The sequence below is a fragment of the Pleuronectes platessa genome, chromosome 1, assembly GCF_947347685.1.
Source record: "Pleuronectes platessa chromosome 1, fPlePla1.1, whole genome shotgun sequence".
Classification (NCBI taxonomy): Eukaryota; Metazoa; Chordata; class Actinopteri; order Pleuronectiformes; family Pleuronectidae; genus Pleuronectes; species Pleuronectes platessa.
In genome coordinates, this window is record NC_070626.1 from 29,627,147 (window position 1) to 29,647,833 (window position 20,687).

The 20,687-nt window shown below is 44.8% G+C and overlaps 1 protein-coding gene across 2 annotated transcripts in view; it reads right to left on the bottom strand.

Annotated features, from left to right (window-relative positions):
* The window catches only part of LOC128439165 (protein kinase C-binding protein NELL1), a 190,411-nt gene that overhangs the window by 150,745 nt on the left and 18,979 nt on the right, over nt 1-20,687 (bottom strand). For both annotated transcript variants that reach the window (XM_053421910.1, XM_053421911.1), the window contains one exon: nt 8,520-8,670. In XM_053421910.1, coding sequence (XP_053277885.1) covers nt 8,520-8,670 — 151 coding nt within the window. The remainder of the gene's footprint in view (nt 1-8,519; nt 8,671-20,687) is intronic.

Genomic DNA, 20,687 nt, shown 5'->3' on the forward strand with positions numbered 1-20,687 from the left:
CCTTCAGGACCATAGCTGCAAATTAGTAGAGAGTCCATTCGCTGCACCGACCAGATTCCAAATAACATCGGCTGTCCTCGTTCAAAGACCAAAGCAGAGGACTGGATTAACGAGACACTGCTCCACACACCTTTATTAGCGAGGGGCCACATGGCTGTGCTGCCCTCCTTCACCTGGAAAACCTTCTTTCAACCTGGATGGAATCACACACAGTGGTTTATCCTTCAGACCGAGTCCAGAGCATGGAGCTGCAACACTGAGCAGTAATGTGCAGCTGAAGTGTTGCAGTCTACAGCCTCTTTCACATTTGAGCTCTTGCAGAATCAGGTTGAGTGCATGATGCATGAATGATCTCTGGAAAATATCCGACAGAATCAGTGTTTCTCCTTCAACACGTGCAGCAGACCCACCACCTCCTTCTCATCGAGCGGTGACCTCCCTCACTCTTACATCTCCTCATTTTAATGTGCCTGGATAAGAGACTTTCTATCATCTACAGTTGAATCCTGCAAGTTGCATGATATGTTCATTATTTTGGTCTCATTACAAATCGCCTGCAGATTTCAACCTTCAACTCAGCTCCACTGTGAGTGCTTCACTTTTTTGGTATTCATGCCGAACTGACCCCCTCTTCTAAAGCAGAGGTTCATCCTCTCGGGGGGAAAACACATCATAACTTTTCAACAGAGTTTCCTTTGTCAGTGTTAATGTGATCTGCACAAAGCAGAGCTAATGGATCCGCCACGTTTTTTTTAGTTTTTTTTTAAAGTTCATCAGCAGTTTTTTCCTCATTCGCTGCAGAGCACACACCAGATGAAATATTCAAGGGGATGACATAACTGTTTTCATAATTTGGGGCATTGGAGGAACAGTGCTGATGCCCCCCCCCCCCCCCCCCCCCCCCCGCAACCAGAAGAGATGGTGACTCAAACTGCTGAGTGATAAATATAAACAGTGGCCGTGGCAGGGGGTTCGCCGGCTGCGTCTCCTGAGCCGGAGACTCCGGACGGGGTCTCGAGAGTTTCGGTGACAGCTCCGGGAGGAAGCTGTTGAGTTGACGAGCGGTCTTCATCAAAACGCATCGGTGTCATGTGCAGGAGAAAAAGTTTTGGAAATGAATGGCTGCCCAGAAATGCTGGTCTGGCTGTATATCATCCTGTCCTTTTTCTGCAACCCCCCCGGGTGTCATGCAGCTGGTTTTATGGAGGGCAGCTGACAGCCAATTATCTGCTCAGTGGGGAGGTCAACACTCTGGAGCTTGTCCGTGCAAAAGGAGGAGGAGGAGGAGGAGGAGGAGGTAACCAGACACTATGATGGAAGAAACCGCACTCATGCCTTCACTTACTGACCTGGAAAAATGTGACCTGGATTGATTGAAAGGCACTGAGCTCCAGTGTAGTCACAGGGAGACTATGCTTGATGGGAGTTGGCAGATGTCCTCATCACGCTGGTGGGCGATTTGGCCGATAGGTGTAACGGTCACGTCTGAGCCCGGCCTCAGGTTCATGGATCAGAAAGATGTGGTGACCAGAAGGAAATCGATTCTCATCTTCACAGTTTGGAGTGTTTCCAGTGTGACATGATGAGCAGCAAGGTGCGAGGCAAAGCAGGTCAGGGTCTTGGTGATGAGTCGGGGCGGGGGGGGGGGAGAAGGGTGATGCCGTCCAGTTGAAACCAGCATGATGCACAGGCCGGGGAAGGTGGAACCACTGGTTTAGAGGAGGAAATAGAGCAAGTCCACATCAGTGTCTCTAAACCAGTCCTGTTCAGACTTGATATTAACGAGTGTCTTGAATGATCTGCGCCAAGTTCAGGTGTGAACACACCAACACCAATGTGTGTCCTGAGATTCAATCAGTTCAGATTCAAACACTATGTTCACACTACGAGCCCTAGTCCTCAATTCAGATCTGATTCTAGATCAGATTTTTTACTGTAGCTGCTCAAGTTATCTTATAAAATGTGACAAGAATCATGTGTGGAGACATTTCAACCCAGCCAATGTAGAAGGAAAGGCTGTGTACATTTACAAAGACTGTGCAAAGACTTATGTTAAGAATGATAGAAAGATGCAGAAGCATATAGTCAAGTGCTCAAAGTTTCCTCAGGGCTCAAATCAGCCTATGACAAAACAAAATGTTTATATTTATGTCTGTATATGACAAGGTAAATACAGTTAGTATAAATTACCAACACAATTTCCAGTTTATTCCCGTTAATTCAATGTGTTATGTTACAAGTCATGAGGATTTTGTATTGTTTAGTCTGGTTCAGTATTATTAAGCCAATTGTGACCATGTCAAAAAGGTCAGTTCTAACATCTGGACAATCCTCCAGTAGAGAGTCGGTGGCACCAGCCGCCCAGATGTTGACGGACAGTTTCTCACTTTTCCCTTCACGAGGAGGAGACGGGCGGCTGAGCGGCTGCTGAAGGTCTCTGGGGACTGAAGACAGGTGGACAGGTGGAGGAGCTCTGGCTGTGTCTGGAGTGTCGGGGGGGGAACCTGTCATTCAAACTAACAACAAACACAGCGGAGTGCGTGTGAGTGGGTGTTTCAGGGAAGAGTGTGCCAGGCTGAGATTGTCTTTTGGTTGCCAGAGAGCGAGCAGAGCCTCGGTCACGCTGGGTGAGTGATGCTCTCTTTCCTGTGGGCTCGGGGTTCTGCAGGGCTCCGTCCCCGTCAGCCCCTCCAGCTCAGATGTAGAGCGGCACCAAGGCCGGCTCCCAGAGACGGAGACGAGTAAATGTTGGTGTGAAAACTATGTCCGGCACATTAACCAGCCTGTGGTTCACGGCTGAGTGTCAGTCGCTTCACAGTCCGTCTGTGATTATCATCAAGTGAATGAGCCTTAAGTGCCACAACTAATCAGCTAGTTATTGACATTTAGCTCCATTCATGAAGCTCTGGTAATAAACGTTGTTTTTCATATTCCCAAGTGAGCAACATGGTTTTCAATTGATAGAATATTGACTGTTTGCAGCCTGCAGACGGACAGAGGCCGACTCAGACCGGCTGCGAGGAAACAGGAGCATCTGGAGCATCAGAGAATTTCTCTCTGGAAAACATATCGGAGCTGAAAGGGCGACTGAGGGTTAGATACTCATCTGAATATCTCCAATGGGTACACCGGGCCCAGTGGTTAAGGTGCAAACTACAATTTACCATAATATAAAGGCAATATGCCCCAAAAAACGTTTCTCCACAATATGGTCACAATATGTCAGACTGTGAGTTCCCTTTGCCAAATTCAAGAAAACGAATACAAGCTGCCCCGTTAACCACCGTGCAGTTATATCCACCTCTGCCAAACTGCAAGGAGTTCAGGATCGAAACCAGAAGATACCACAACTCTAACACACGCACACACAATCAAAAACACAAACACACACACACACACACTCTGTTCTATAACATATATTTTTGCAGCAGCACCATAACTAATGAAGGTCCGGGATCAAGGCTTCTTTACCTTTGGATAAATTCATTTTGTAGATGCTCTGTTTCCTGAGTGCAAATGTGCAACGAGGTAGAATCCAAGCTACTAGATCATTCTTCAAAATGTCTAGCTCACATATACCTACATATACTTTTAGGGGGACTATAAGACAGCCTTAGTTTACAAGCACATACATTTTCTTCCATTATATCTACAAAACATACTAAATTTAATAGATAAATAGATCTTCGCTCTTAAATAAACCAAATGCAGAGTTTAATAACTCCCCAGGAGGACGGCTGTGACTCTACTGACAGTCTGTGTACTTAGCTCTCAGAGACAGAGTTCATTTAAAGTTCCTCTCGTGGTTAAGTTCAACTGACTGCTCCTCTGAAACGACCCTGAGGTCAGATATCGACTGCAGCTCAACAACCTCCATGAACCTGCAGCACAAAGTCGAGTTTAACACGATCCACTCGTCGTGTTTTTTCAAATCCGACCACACGGCAACTTTGGCTCGGAGTGTTTTCTTAGAAGAGAAGAAGAAGAAGCTGTGAGTGCTCCGGGACAAAGGCCGGGCAGAGGAGCTCGGCAGCTGGAGGAGCCGGCAGAGCTCAGGTTGGGAGAGCGGCGAGAGACTCGGGCTCCGAGTTAGTTCCTCACAGAGCTTCTGCCGCTCGCTGACAACCAGCGTGTTAGTGGGACCCAGAAAAAAAACTGCTGGCGAGGATAAAATAGTCTCCTTTTGTTCTATTCAGCCTAGTGGAGCAGCAATAAAGCTTCTCCCCCATTCCCCAGAGCCGGGCACCAGAAGAGAAAGAAAAAATCCTCCGCTTCTTTTTCAGCGGGTATACTGAGAAAAGACGTTTTCACTTTGAGGATGAGGAGAGCGAGGGATGAGAGCGCGGAGGAGAGGAGGATATTATCATGCTGGGAAAGTGGAGCTGGCAGGGGATGTGGGAGGGAGGGAGGGAGGGAGGGGGGGGAGGGGATGCTTCAATTGTGCTGATGGAAAAAAGAAAAGATGGAGAAGTAAAGAAGGGAGCACGTGGGAATGTGTGATTGGATTTGGCCGAGTGGCACCGCCAGTTGTCCGTTAGCTGGCGGAATGGGAGGTCTGGGTTATAATGGGAAAGAATGGGCATCGGCACAGGGCTCTAATGGGGCCTTCAGAGAGGATTCAGAGGTTCAGAGCAAATCCTCAGTCACAAAGGAGCACAGGTCTCCACTGAGCCGGTCAAGACTCGGTCCATCTCAACCCAATTTAATCATGCTCTCCGTTCGGCAGCGTGACTCACAACACAACACAACCCCGAGCCACAGAGCAGCTTCAGCCCCGACTCGGCTCAGACAGATTTGCATCTGAATATCTCCTTTGTGATTCCTAATAACACACAATATTTGGAGGAAAAATGAAAGGTCTTGAACATAAAATAAGTGAGTGGAGGGTTTAAGAGACGTGTCAAAACATCCTGTCTGTATTTCAGAGCTCACTGCAATTACAAGAGAGATCGCTTCATATTCTCTCTTGCAAAAATGGGACAGTTCCAGTTTCTGCGTGCTGAGATTTTAAGATTCCTTTAACACAAACAGACTCACCTTACTCTAGATGATCCACAAATCTCAGCATATATAGATAAATATATATTCATTACTGCTCTGAGAGAACCCCGACTCCCATTTCTAACCCTGACCTGGACAAATATGGAAACATTGGTTTTTCTTTTGGCAGCTGCTCTCTAAATGTTTGAGAATATATCAAACTAAATTCAAATATGGTGGAATATCAGAGATCATGAATCCCTGCTGTTTAATTTCCTACTATGCATAAAATTTACAAATTTACATCAAACTTGGTAAAGGGATGGAACACGGGCCAGGAAACAACCCACTGAATCCTGGATTAGGACAAAGGGGCAGATCCAGATATTTTCTTTAATATTACACGAAAGGGTGTGTTGTTTTTTTTACATTTTCACCAATTTCCCAGAGAATATTTCATGGATCTAGATAAAAAAAAAACGCACATATGTAAGGGACTGATATATATGAATGTGTGCACTTTAAAAAAATTATAATCAGCCATACTAAACATAAAACGAAGAAAAAGGAAAAACGTTAAAATCAGAGACACAAACACATAAATATAACAGATGTAAGAATAGCTACAAGGTAAATTGATGCAGCCCCAAATGTTTTTTTAGATAATCTACGGTAACAGATGAGAAACCTGTATCTACCGTGTAGCTGAGATAACATGGACTCAGTAGAGAATCAATAGGTTTAGAGCTTTGTCCAAACGTACGTGACGGATTCGGTGCAGAATTGAAGGGACTGTTGGGGAATGAGTGTCCGTCTATGGACATTAAATAATAATACGCTTCTCTCTGCCATATTTGAAGCTGTCGACCACCCTGGACAAATTCAAACCAGAGTCTTTTCGACTACACAACAAACACGAGTCAAAACCCCAATGAAAGGCTCCAGCAGCTCCTCCATCCACTCATTTCTGAACAATACCAATGCAGTGGAATGCGTACATCTGACTCCTGGGTGAGTTTGAGCGTGGCTGAGTGCTTTTAATGCAACGTTAGCTTAGTGGCAGCGCTCCTCCGAGCCACATCTGCTGCACGGTGCATGACATCGAGCCTGGAGGAGGAGGACAGCACCATCAGGTAGCTCCACTTAGCCTCGCTGCTGGGCGGAGCGGCCGCTGCGCCACAATTATACCCGCAGGTAATGTGTGAGAGGGAGGGAGCGAGAGAGCGACAGGGGGGGGGGGGGCTAAAAGGCAGCGCTCAAGGTCACCTTGAAAGCACAGCAGGGGCCGAGACGCTTCTCCTCAGGAGCAGAAGAACATGAAGTGCAGTGGAATGAAAAGAAAAATCTGTGCACAGGCATTTCACACACACACACCAGTGAGGAAATAAGTATACAATTAGGGGTTTAAAAGTATAAATGCCACAAAAAGAAATCATCAAAATGGGTTTAAAGTATAAAAAGTAAAGTAAATATGATGCAACACACTCCAGGTCATTCTGTCATGATGCACTTCTACGTTATAATACCAGCTCATTATCGATGTACTCAGGTTTGTGATGCTGTAGCCAGAAATGACCTAAACACTTCTATACGTCTATGAATTTGTGTATTATAATATACCCATTGACATATCGGTTTGAAATATTGTTGCTCCTGGCCCCAGAGGAAAGGTCCAGAGTGTTTCAGTCTATAGGACCTGCCTGTGTTTCATTCTACGCTCATGGATCTATGACAGTTAGAATAACACAGAGCTCATTAATTTGGATCTGCTCCACATGAGACACTTAAAAAAAATATCTTCCATCAACATCCATGAATTATTCTGTGAGAAATCTATGAAAAGGTTAAAAGTGAGAACAAAATCCTGGATCTGCACCAACATGTTAATGGTTTCTCTCCTGGGTCTCGATCAACACAACACAAAGTTCCATCGGTTGTGTTGTTTGAATCTAAAAAAAAATACACACAGACAAAAACACAAACCTTCTCTGCAGACGTAAATCACTTGTGTGATCCTCACACAAAGAGCTTAAGATAATATATGTTAAGATTTGACTCAAATATAAGTGACATAAACAGATGGATGGATGAATGGACAGATGAATAGATGAATCGACGAATGGAAGGATGGATGAATGAATAGATGAATGGACTGATGGATGAAGGAAAAGATGAATGGATGAAAGGATGGGTGAATTGATGAATAGATGAATAGATTAAAGGATGAAAGGATGATAGGATGAAAGGATGGATGAATAGATGAATGGATGAAACGATGAAAGGATGAAAGATGAAAGGATGCATGGAAAGATAGATGACTGGACTGATTGATGAATGGATGAAAGGATGGATGATGAATAGATGAATGGATGAAAGGATGAATGGATGCATGGAGAGATGGATGAATAGATGAATAGATGAATGCACGGATGGATGAGTAGATGAATAGATGAATAAATGAATAAATGAATAAATGAAAGGATGAATAGATGAAAGGATGAATGGATGAAATGATGGAAGATTGAATAGAGGAATAGATATTTGGATGGATGGATGGATGGATGGATGGATGGATGGATGAATGGATGAATGGATGAAAGGATGAAAGGATGAATAGATGAAAGGATGAATGGATGAATGGATGAAAGGATGGAAGTGAATAGAGGAATAGATATTTGGATGGATGGATGGATGGATGGATGATTGGATGAATGGATGAAAGGATGAAAGGATGAATAGAGGAATAGATATTGGGATGGATGGATGAGTGGTTTTGTCAAACTGCAGCTGTTCAGAATCTGGTTTCTTTGTTTACTACATTTTAGAAAACAAGCTTCCTCCACAGCCTCTCAGGTCATGGTCTGCTCGTCTCCACTGGGCTTGTGAGTATGATTCTGTTTGTGTGTGAACTCCAGCAAACACACACACACACACACACACACACACACAAGCACTCACACACACACACACACACTTGCATGCTCACTTTGATTGCACGTTACACACACAACTGAAAGCTTTTACCTTCAGAGGAGGAAAGAAATCAATGTTTCCTGCCCTTTAAAAACAATCCACAGTCGTACAGTCTCTCGGGGGGGCCGGCGAGGGGTTGGGGGGGGGGGGGGGGGGGGGGGGTTCTCCGCTGCCACTCGCCGGCGCCCTGCGGCCATCGCACTTTGCAGCGACATTCAGTCCATTGCAACAAATTCAATACGACTCCTGGAAGCGGCCCAGACCAGATTACCCGTGTTCAGATAATCACTCAGCAGAAACCAGGTGTGTTACCTGTTACTGGTGCAGCTCAGTGGAGGTTCCAGTTAAACCACAGCCACAGATGCCAGAGTGTGTCTGTTTATGCAGCATTCCACAACTAAGAGTTATCACTTCACTTCACCTCATCAACGACCGTCTGCAAACAGCCACGAGTAAGACGCCAATTCATATCAGGCTTTAATTTTAAGAAAGGGAGAGAGAGCGCTCGTTAATCCTCAGGAGTGAAGACGAGCTGCTGAAATGAAGAGGATTAGAAGATGGATTACCTGTGTTCCGACTCGTGGATGGAGAATATGACTCCTGACGTGGAGGACTTCTGCTGGATGGAGGCCAGGAAGGTGAACTCACTCTTACTCCTGAACAGCTGCACCACTTTCTCTGTGATGTGCGCCGGGGCGTGAACCGCTCGCCCAACATCTGAGGGAGGAAAGTGGAGAGAGAGAAGAAACCGTGAGCTCGTGTGAACTGGTCACGCGGGCGAGCAACATGTCGGGTTAGTTCTTCACACATGGAGAAACACTGAGAGATCATTTTCTAAAGGTCTCACTCCTACAGTTCTGTCTGGGTCGGACAGATTGATCTGTACGAGCCGACAGGGGTCAAACCCCAAATCTCTGTGTGTGTGTGTGTGTGTGTGTGTGTGTGTGTGTGTGTGTGTGTGTGTGTGTGTGTGTGTGTGTGTGTGTGTGTGTGTGTGTGTGTGTCAGAAAGAGATTAATGGAATTATTAGACAAGCTATTAACAAGAAAAGCTGCTAAACCTCAATCTGGAGACTGGAACCAGTTTCAACATAAATAGTTATCAGAGTATTTTGGGGGGGTGGACACAAATGATATTGTCCAATGAGGAAACACTAAAGTTATCACGACACATCATGTGAGTGCAGACGCCAGGGTTTGTGTGTGTGTTTCACGACAGACCACAACTACCGAGTAATGCAACAATGCATCTTCAATTCACTTTCACACACAAGCGAGTACACAAATCCTTATATCACGTTCCACACACACACACACAACTGGCTTCGTTTCAAACACAGTGAAATCGCTCACCGGACGTTGACAGTGTGTGTGTTTTTGTCGCATGTGTGATGTGTATGTCACATTGTAGAGCACCGGTAAAAGTGTGTATTTGTACACTTAAGAGAACTTTGTGTCCTTGATGGGAGAAGACAACAGCAACAAAATAAAAAACTTTAAAAGGATCCTTCCAACATATTGCACTCTCTGTACTTTCTATCGTCAGTTATCACAACGATGTGTTCACTAAACTTAAGATCTGAAATATGACAAAACGACAGCATTGCCACAAACACACAAGCAGGCAAACAATTACAACCCGGCGACAAGACAAACACACACATGCTGGAGATGTTGAATCGGAGCTTAGAAATTAAAAACCACAATATGCAGCGAGCAGCTCCAACGGGTGGTTTTGTTTGTTTTACTTCAGGAAAGATCGTTTTTTTTTTCTGTGTCACATCCAGAAACATTTTATAATGAGAGACGGTGTTTCCCAAAGTCAACAGGCAGAGAGAAGAGCTGTACGGGTTTAAAACACAGGAGGGAAAAATATCAACGTGTTCAATTCAATAATTTACAAAGAATGAATGAGAGTTAATGGGATTAGATGTGTGTTTGATCTGCATGTCACAAATAAAAGTGGATCTATAGATAATTTAGCTACTGGATGAATCGAAAAAACCCTCCTGGTTTTTCTCGACCTGTTGTGATCCCTGACTTTTCTTCTGGGCCGAGTCTGAGTCTGACATTTGGGACTGAATTATAAAATATATATCAATATCTTGTGGATTATTGGACGAGCTGCCGTGGACTTTTGGGACAGGGGTTCATTCACTCAGTAAGAAACAACCTTCTAGATGTCGGAAGGAATTTGGTAAAGTAATATTTCTCAGACCAGGATTCTAAGCAATATTTTGCAAATTTCAATTAAATAAAATTCTTCAAAATCTGTATCAGCGTTTTGTTTGCCAATTTTTGGATTTTACAATTAAAAAAGATGCATTTATGTTTCTATATATTTGGTTATATGTGTTTTATTTTAATTTATGATATTTTAGTGAACAACAATGCCAGCAAAGAATCTGAAGAATATAGAATGCACCATATCCTCCTTCACTTATTATTTAGAGCCAGATCAAAACTTTTATTTTACTGAATAAACAATGCAAAAAAGACATATTCTACATTAAGTTTTCAATATATTTAACATATTGTTGTGTTTTCTTTTGATTTCTAACAAAGTTTATGGTTAAACTCTCAAAGTAAACCTCAATTACATTTATTTTTAATTATGATATAAGTCTGCAGATGAATCGATGTCAGACTCTCTTTCCTCCCGGTCTTGCTCTCGTATCGACACGCGTGTGGAAGAGGAAACCTGAGGAACTGGTACAAACAGTAAACATGTATCTAAGCCTCCAGAACTGATCCCAGATCTGAACAACGGGCTTCAGCGGCGGCTCCACACTCACAGATGAACATGACAGAGCGTCCAGCAGAGAGGAGCCTGTGGCTGTCTCCGCTCAGGACTTTCAAATCTCCCCGGGGTGACAGCGGCCTGCCTGCCCTCAAACTCAGCCCCCCCCCCCACCCCCCACCACCCGGCTGTCACAGCCCCATCAATGAAGTGACAGCTTCCCCGGTTCTCCAGCCGGCCGGCTCCCCGACCCCTCTGCCATTAGATCACTGCTTCAAATCTGCAGGGACCCGGCCCCTGGTTCTTTATGATGTGAAGACACTGACAGAACTCAAGAGTGACTTCACCTGACCGACAAAAAGAAAAAACTGTGTGTGTTCTGCCTCAAGGTCAACGAGAGCTTCCACATCCATTCAAACCCACTGGAGAGTGCAGCTGACGCCCTCATGTGAGAGCTCAATACAGAGGAGTTCACTCTGCACGGCTGCTGATCCACGAGCCGCCACTCAACACAGGAAGTAAACAAAGCACCGCCCGCTCTCCTCCCCGTGCACGGGAGCTCCACTGCAAATGTTGAAATGCTTTTTATCTGCAGTGGTAAACAGCAGATCTCAGATCTCATTCAAAGCAGCAGGAGGGTCCACGAGCAGACTGGAGAAGAAACTGAATCTCCTTCAGGTTTCTGTGCCAACACAATTAAAATGCACAAAGTTCTTTTACCAGAAACTAAAACAAAGGTTGTTTTCCAACTTCAGGAAGGTGAAACAACTTAGTGAAAGTTAACACAACAAAACACTGATGTAGGTGGGAGACATCAGTCTCTGACACCAAAGCTTTATAAACCCAGTCATCCATTGTGACCTCCTCCTCCTCCTCCTCTTCCTCCTCCTCCTCCTCCTCCTCCTCCTCCTCCTCCTCCTCCTCCTCCTCCTCCTCCTCCTCCTCCTCCTGATACATCACACAACTCCCGGCTCTGCCTCCGGGAGCAGAAAGTCATTCTGTACATGACGACAAGATGTCACTTCTCAGGAAATATTAGTTTTAAATAAATAAACGACGCTGTGGTTTGTTTTATTTCCATGACAGTTTCCTTGAATTCATTTCTTTGGGGGGGGGGGGGGATAAAAAAAAACGTCCCCCCCCCGCCAAAGAAACACCTGAAAAACACGAACTTATTTCAAACTACAGAAGAAGATCAGTGCTGCTTTCATGTTGATGTATTTCAAAGGGAAGTTCAGAGAGTTCAAATCACTGACTGTGCTTTAAACTCAGCATCACGTCCTGTATTTGTTTCATTAAAGTATTTCTACTTCTGTATATTTGTTCTCTTGATTTAAAACTCTGAAGGGAAACTGATACAAGTTGTTTTCATGTCTGATTCTTCAAACACGTGCGACTGAACCGTTTTGTGTGATGTGTGATTGTGAGATGACTGTTTTCATAATGAGGGAAAGTGGATTTACACATTAACACAAGTCAAACATACCTTAATACTGAAATATCAGTAAAATGATCAAAGACAATGAAACTCAAGAGGAACAAAACTTTTACAAAGAGGTATTTATGGTTTTGTTTTGAACTCACAGAACTTCTATGAGGACAGAATGTTCTTTAGAATGAATCATCCTGAATTAGAAATTAAAGCTTTTCCAGAACAGCACTTAACTCTGGAGAGTATCCTGAAATGTTCCAGAGGGGTGAATGTGACACCCACACACAGACACACACACACACTCACACACACACTCACACACACACACACACACAATGACAATAAATCAAAAGTGTCTGTTTGCTTAAAACTTTGCTTAAAACCCTTTTTCAAAACTTAATCTTTTTAATTAAAACCCCATTTGCTGAAAGTTGCTCGAACCCGAACCGAGTGGGAGCGCTCCCCCCCCCCCCCCCCCCCCCGACAGTCCACTAACAATGATGGATGGAGGAGATGATGAGAGCCGAGCTAAAGCAGAGCAGCCTCACAGCCTCGTGCTCGTCCACATAAACAAACTCATTTACAGTGACAGGAGGAGGCAGGTGGAGCGGGGGGGGGGGGTTCGGCTCCCGGCAGACGAGACGGAGCTCAGTGTAGCAGGCAGCAGCCGTCTGTTGCCCCCCCCCCCCCCCTCACTCCCACTCCCCTCTCCATCTTACAGCTCATCACTTTAATCAGGAGCATGCCCCCCCCCCCCCCCCCCCAAGCTCAGATGGCTCAGATGGGGTATATAGTATAGTATAGTACAGTATATATTATATACTAAGAGCTATATTTGAATATGAGCTAACCTTACATTGCAGCATGGTTTGATTCATTCTGTGACACTGTGCAAAGAAATGAAATAAAAAAAGGAACTATGAATAATCCAAAATAAGTAAATCAGGAGATTGAACCAAATTTCATGTCTTTGCTACATTCTATAAAATTAAAAGAGTTTGTTTTAATTTCACATTGTTATTAAGGAAGCAGATAATGATTTCAGAATAAGATCCTGAATCCTGTCATCATCACCAACATGGGCTGCGTCTCCCTGTACCTGACTTCCATTGGTTTGTAGCTGTGTAATAAACTGCATCGATAGTAGTGTCTGTTTAAATAGAGAAAATTCATATTCATATATAGAGAGAGTTACGGTCGCCCTTGCGATTTGAATGTGAGCAGATGATCACTTATGATGTTGCATTGCACTCGATTCCACGTTTGAAAAGCAAAGTGAGATCCTTTTGTTTTCAGTGAATGTTGCCTTTTTAACTGAGTTCTCTGTAATTAGCTCGTCCAATGAGAGACAACTTAACCTGTGAGAGTAGAGGGAAGCACAACTGTCTGTGAGGTGCACACTGTTTACTTCTCAACAGCCGGTGACAAACAAACAAACACGTCTATTGTTTTTCTTGAATGAGGTTTATTCCCCAGAAAGGAGCGGATCTGTGAGAAGCTTTTATCTCAGCGACTGAATCCTGAGTTTTCACTGCAGCTTTTCAAATGCAGCTCAGACGAGGAGGGACGAGGTCTCCAGGAGGAAAACGTGTAGCACCTTCAGCACCTTTTTGAACTATACAACACTTGATGATTTATCTTTTACACTTTCCCTGAGTCAAATGTTAGATCTTCATCCTAAACTGGACCTCAGGACAAAAACTCGTTGATTATCAGTCCCTTAAATATGCTCCATTTTTCTCAAAGATCTTCTTCTGCATCATTTCTTGAGAAATTCACAAAAATGTTGCCTGAAATTATAAGGAATCAGTTCGATATGTCAATGAGTATTTCCACCAAGTTTCAATAAAGAAGATTCCGTGGTTTTTGCATAATCTTGCAACAGACGAACTGCAATCGAAAGATTTCAATCAATTAATTTACATTTCTGCAAAATGATTCTGGAGCTCTGGGCCTTTTGTTCAGCAAACAGACGAAGCCGAATCTGGACAAAGGAAATGGGACAAACTAAATTCAATGAGTGTCTGTCTCTCTGTGTCTTTTAGCCAGTCGTCTTGTTCACTGTGCCAACATCACCAGACTGTGGCTGCAGTGAATAACAACATGAGAAGGTAAGAGAACAGAAGATCCACACAACGTCTCCTGTCAATTAACTCAACGCACAAAGATGGAGAGATAACACGTTGGCAAGTGACACACAAAGTTAAAAAGCTGCTTTTAAGTGACCATCAATAATTTATCTCCTGGAGGAAGATGCAGCCGACACAAGCCAGATCTCTCCCATCATCGATCCATCAAACCCAGTATCCACCCAGCAGGTTTCCACCGAGGCCACACAGTCTCTTCAATCTGCAGCCAACTCCTTACAGGGCAGCTACCAACAATAAAATATGTAATTGCTTCTTTCATGGTGGTTTTTTTCTTTCCCTTCTTTGTCGAGAAGCCACTCGTCTTTATATTTCCAAACACTTCCACCCCCCCCCAGCCTCCCCCCCACTCATCCGTACATCCCCATATATAAAGCCAGCCAGCCAGCCAGTCATCCATCCTGCACACAGCAGACTGTCCCTGAGGAGCTAGCCTGCTTTCAGCTGCTCGAGGCGGGTCTGCAGTGGAGAAGAGAAAGAGAGAGAGAGAGAGAGAGAGAGAGAGAGAGAGAGAGAGAGACTGGACTGCAGACCAGGGGCTGGAACCCGAGATGAAGGACTGAGGCATGAGAGGAGATGGAACTCAGACAAATTCTCAAGGCTTCACCGAACTGTTCTGCAGAGGAGCTGGTGCAAAATGCAGTTTACTTTTTTACCCCATCACAAGCCAAGAAAATGCAGAACTGAGAGAAGCGGGGAGAGGAGACGTCCACAGAAGTCACGGAGAGAGAGAACTGAACTAGGTGGTTTGTGTGGAAAGTGATTCGGTTAAAGCGAGACAGCAAAGGAATGTCAAATACGCCTCGGAAAAGGAGTTGGTGCAGGAAAACAAAGGAGAAAGAGAGTTTGATGCACGTGGAGGGGAAGCGGGGGGGGGGGGGGGGGGGGGGGGGTGCATGTCGAGCAGCCTACAAACACAGCCCGGCTCTCAGCAGGCCTCTCTCCTGCATCTGAAGAACTCCTCGGCTGCTGAAAGATTCATAACCCGTGAAATGATTAAACATTGATGATTCAGCTAAAGTTTTCCATCCCCTTCGCGAGAGGATGACCCGACTCACCGCAAACACATCAGAACCCGGCCCGGTGGCGAATAATGTGACGTGTCACGAACCTAATGAGTCCAGAGACAACATCCTGCGGGGGGGCATGACACAGTCGATCACAGGAGACGAGGACGAGGGATAAATAAATCATCTGTGGCTGCGACTCGAAGAACAACGATGCAAAGCCCTGATGTGAAATCCAGCCAGGGGGGGAGAAGTCAGATATACTGTAGGTTGGGGTGGCCTCCAGGGGGCGCTATCATTAGCATGTTGCATCTCAAGCAATCCCGATGCACAGCTGTAGTGTGTGTGTGTGTGTGTGTGTGTGTGTTTGTACGTGTGGTATGAAATGAGATTAACGCCACAAAAGACGACACTTGACTTGAATGAACATGGATTTCTCAGGCTTATACTGAGCTGCTGAATTAAAATAAAAATGAAATCAACTAAAGTTAAACAAGTGATTATTGATTTTCAATGGAGTCGATGTTTTCATGATTTTCATTCAAGACACGAGGAGATTAAGAATAGATCAAGTTCCCTTCTGCTGCCTGAAGAGGAGATGTTTTCATAAACATGTCTTTAATTGAACATATACAAGTTAAAGGTTTATTACTGATGATGGCAGAAGGAAGATTCCTTTACATTAAGACCCTGATCCGGATCCGGGGGGGGGTCAGGTCCAGGCATCACTTTCTTTCTCAGTGAGATTCAGGCTGTTTGGAACATTTGCTCAGAGAATAATTCATGGAGCTCGATGAAAAGCACGTTTGAGGGACTAATATCTTTTGAGCGAGAGCACTTCGGTGCAGCCTGATTGAATTTAAGGAGCCTGTTGGAGCTCGGTGGAGGAATGAGCTCTACTTAGTTCCATTAGTGAGGCTGCACACTGTGAGAAGTTATTTAAACATGCTACAGAAAAAAGTTAAGGTACCTTTAAGATAATAAAACATGAACAACTGAGGTAAACTTTTAGTTTTCTCTTCAAATACAAGAAGATGGTTAACCTAACAAACACAGAATCCCCCATTTATAGTCAGAAATAGCTCATTGTAATATGAGAAACATTAGATATGTGGTTTTTCTCCACCTGATGTTTATAAGTTTGTAATGTTCAATCAACTTTTAGCTAAGATTTGGTTTCCATCATCTCTGAATCTGGATCTTTGGCTGCAAAATGCTGTGGAGTTAATATTCTCCCCAAAAACCCACTGGAACTGAACCTCAGACAAGATGCAAATGTAGAAAAGATGCAAATACAATATTGTAAAGTATCAGGTTAGACACGTTTAGAAAGGATTCATGATTCCTGCATGCATTTTCGATGCAAAGCAGACCAATAACCAATTTCATCCTATGACTTGAAACTATCTTTATCAAGAGTAAAACTTAATGATTTACAGTTTTACTTTTGCTTCCGTTTGCAGAAATTTATTGCAAGATCAAGAAATTTAAATTTATGCTGCTCAACTGTACAGTCCCTGTGGGCACGCTTTCCATACTGTGTGTAGGTCTGTGTGAGTGTGTGTGTGTGTGTGTGTGTGTGTGTGTGTGTGTGTGTGTGGGTGGTGCATGTATTTTGTTAACAACTTTCTCGGCTGAGATCGTATCCATAATCTGCTCCACCCCCCCCCCGGCAGCTCCACACAATCCTCCTCAGCTGTGGGCTGCGCTTCAAACCACACACACCAGATATATAAATATATAAATATTAATATATATATAGAACACCGAGTCACACGGGGGAAACAGGTGGAATTGAGATGTGAGCTCACTAAGCAGAGTGCTGTGAGGAGCTGTATCAGTGGCTGTCAGGCCTCCGGTAGCCCCCCTGCTGGGAGCCCGGCTCGCTCCGAGGGGCCACGCAGCTGCAGAGCCGGGGCCCCTGTTGAGATCCAGGGGAGCTCCAACAGAAAGCCCCCCCGCCCCCCCCCTCTGCACGACTCAGCCAAGCTTAATTACCTCACTCTCCTCGCGTCGCCCCGCCTGACAAACAGCCAATCACCGGATCCGACAGTGGGACAGTGGCAGCAGCCAGACTTCCTCCTCACTGTCGTCGGCCATGCTAACTCAGCTATTTGTCTCAATTAGCCCGACTCTGCAGACTCGAGGAATCAGACGTCGGGATGAGGCCGGGGTAGCGGGGGGGGGGGGGTAGCGGCCTCATCCTCAGTACTGTGCCGTCCCCCTTACACACTGGTGATGAATCATCCCCCTGAGAGCTCTCAACCACCGCGTCGTTAACCGTTGAATAAAGCAACAAATCGGCAAATAAGCTCATCATCACGCAGTCATGCTTGTGGCAGGCTCCTTAATCACGGCCTCACAGCCACGGAGCTGACAGCCACAGCCACATTGTTGTTTACCGCTGCATGCATTTCTTCATCCTTTAAAAGACAGAGCAAAGTGAGGCGGGCGGGGGGGGGGGGGGGGCTGGGGGACGGGGGGGGAGAGTGTGTGTGTGGCTGTGGAGCAAACAAGTGGTGCAGCGTGGGCGGCATGCAGAGCAGAGCTGGGAGATATACGATCGAGACAGGACATACTGGGAGGAGGTGAGTGACACACACACACGGGGGGGGGGGGGGGGGGGAGATAATGTAGCCAGAGGTCACCCAAGGTCACCTGGCTCCTCTCCTGGAGAAAAGGAACATGTGTCTCCATCACGGCCCAGAAGGAAGCACACAGCAAACACCTGAAACTATTATTCACCTCATGTTAAATATAGAGGCCGGGAGACGAGAGGATTCATCATCTGTAACTTTCCTGTATCGACTGGGAGCTGTTTTAATCCTGCTCAGCTCGACCCACAGTGGAGAGGAGAGATGACAGGAAGCTGCTGCAGCCACAGGACCAATGTTTTTATTATCTCCACACAGAGATGTGTTGTTTAAGTTATGTTTTTGTTACCAAGCCAGAATAAGATATTGTTCGGAGCATATCTCCACATAGGACAAATATATTATTATTTCACCCTGCGTTTTATATCATTCAGGAAACTGTAGCGGCAAATAGAAAGTAAAAAAGGATAAATATTGGTTTTCTACAACAGTGTCCACAGGATAATTGCTGAGTCACGGTTAATTGGGCTTCAACCAACAACTTAATTCGTCAATAAGTTTTCAATTGTCTCCATTTATCGATTAATTGTTTGATCCAAAGTCGACTGGCGAGAGATTTGCACAACTTAGAAGCTGGAACTGTTAAATGTTGGAGTTTATTTACAAGTAAAATTATTGGAAATACACTTTGCACATGTAAACACTCTCTATATGATATGATCCCTGATATGTAGCCTGCGATAGCGATAACATCAAGATACAGCCATTCTGCAGTGATCTATATAATGCAACACAATCATAACAATCACAATATCTGTCAAACTGAAGAATACTACATGTGCAGGATTTGTGTGTTTAATCAGTGGTGTCAGTTTCACAAAGTTTGACAAACACACACACACGAGTGCTTAAAGTCCTAAAGTCTTATCTTAGTGCCTCTTCAGTCTTTTACAAACACACTGTAACTTGTCCATGTCCTTGTGTGACATCATTCTAATGCTAAATAACCATAACTTGGCAAAAGACCAAATTATAAACTAAATAAAACTAAATAATTAAATATCGATATATGGTGCAAACTTCTCGATAATCATATCTTATGAGTCAGAACGACGATTTACAGAATCCATATTTTTGTCCCAACCTGAATATTTCTCTACAAATAAAAAAAAAGACACAAACGTCTCCCCCCCCCCCCTCGTATCGGAGCAAACGGGACATCAATCCACACACAGGGAAGCGGGGGGGGGGAAGGCGACTCATCAAATACCCCCCCGACTGGAACTCAAACTCCCGGCTGCGTGCCGAGCGGTTTCTCCGGCTGCCCCCCCGACACGTGTCCCTGACAGATGATTCACGCGGGGGCTTCGTTTGGGGAGGAAGCCGCCGAGTTCAGTGACTTGGAACTGTGTCGCGGTGGATTATGAAGTCAGAAGCGATGAATTATTAAAAGACAAATGGCACTCCAGATGTTTACACCTCCCCCCCCCCCCCACACACACACACACACTCTCCCCCTGGTCCTCATGACAAACGCTATCTCTCTCGGGCACGGAGATGAGAGCGTTAACATGAGCTTGATGAATCTATGTGGCCTTCCTCCCACCAGTGTGGGGGGGGGGGGGGGGGGCTGGGGGGGGGTGTTTGGTGCAGTTTCTGCTCCTCCTCCTCTGGTTCTGTCCCGGTGACACACGATCAGCCCTCAGTCATCTGGCGTTGTGAAGTTAAAGCTTTAGTGTTAATAAAGCGCTGGTGTGAGGCCGGCTGGTGCTTCAGTGTTTCCTGTTCAGGGGGAAATGATGTCTCCGTTCTTTACAGGCTCCGTTCAGGTTTAATCTTCCACCGGGAGACGAGCTGTAAAACCCTGAGCTGCTCTCGCCCCTCTAAAGAAATGTTTAATCAATCAGGTGATCGGCTGATAATCATTGAAGTCACCGACTGATCAAAGAGAAGACGTAAACCGGTGGGTTCAGGCGTCTCCAAGGTCAAAGCGTCCTCCAGCTTTTCATCTTAAGTCTTAACAAGGAACCAAGTGGGAAGGTTTGAAAACTGTTTAGAGAAAGAGGGACGCCGAAATAAAGACTTGGCAGGTGATTGGACGAACCATCTGTCAATCACTGAAGCAAGAAGAGCAAACTAGTCTTTTCCATCGAGACGCGTCTGAGCTCTCAGATCTGTTCTTTGTTCTCGTTTCACTGAAACAAGAGAATCTCAGAGACGACCGAGAATCTTAAGAGTGAGACGGAGGAAAACTGACCAATTCAGGGCTGATTTCCAAAATTACAAGTTATTTTTTAACAGAATAGACAATGCAGAGAAGTTGATTTTCTTAATTCAAGCTCTACGTGTTTTATTTTGTTTGTGTTTTCCTTTTTAATTTATATTTAATTGAATTTCCAGCCTCGGTTACTCTGTCATAAGGGGTTTGACGACGACACCTTGGGAATCACTGCAAAGTCTGTTTGTTTGTTTGTTTGTTTGTTTGTTTGTTTGTTTGTTGTTTGTTTGTTTGCAGTGTGAAATTAAAACGACTCGACTGATTTCCATGATTTCTTTTGGAGGGGAGTGATGTGTGGGAAAGGAAGGGGGGGGGGGGGGAATCCAGGACTTTCTTTTTCCACGTTTCTTCAACATTTTCATTTCCCAGAGAATAATTCATGGATCTTCAGGGGAACTGATATTCATAAGAACGTCTCCAGAATTTAAATGTGGTTTCATCGGGGAGCAGTCGGGCGACGGGGGAGCTAAACGTCCCACTGAGTCGTGTTCACCCCCCCGATCGTGACACTCGCCTCCATCAGGGTCTTAGGTATAA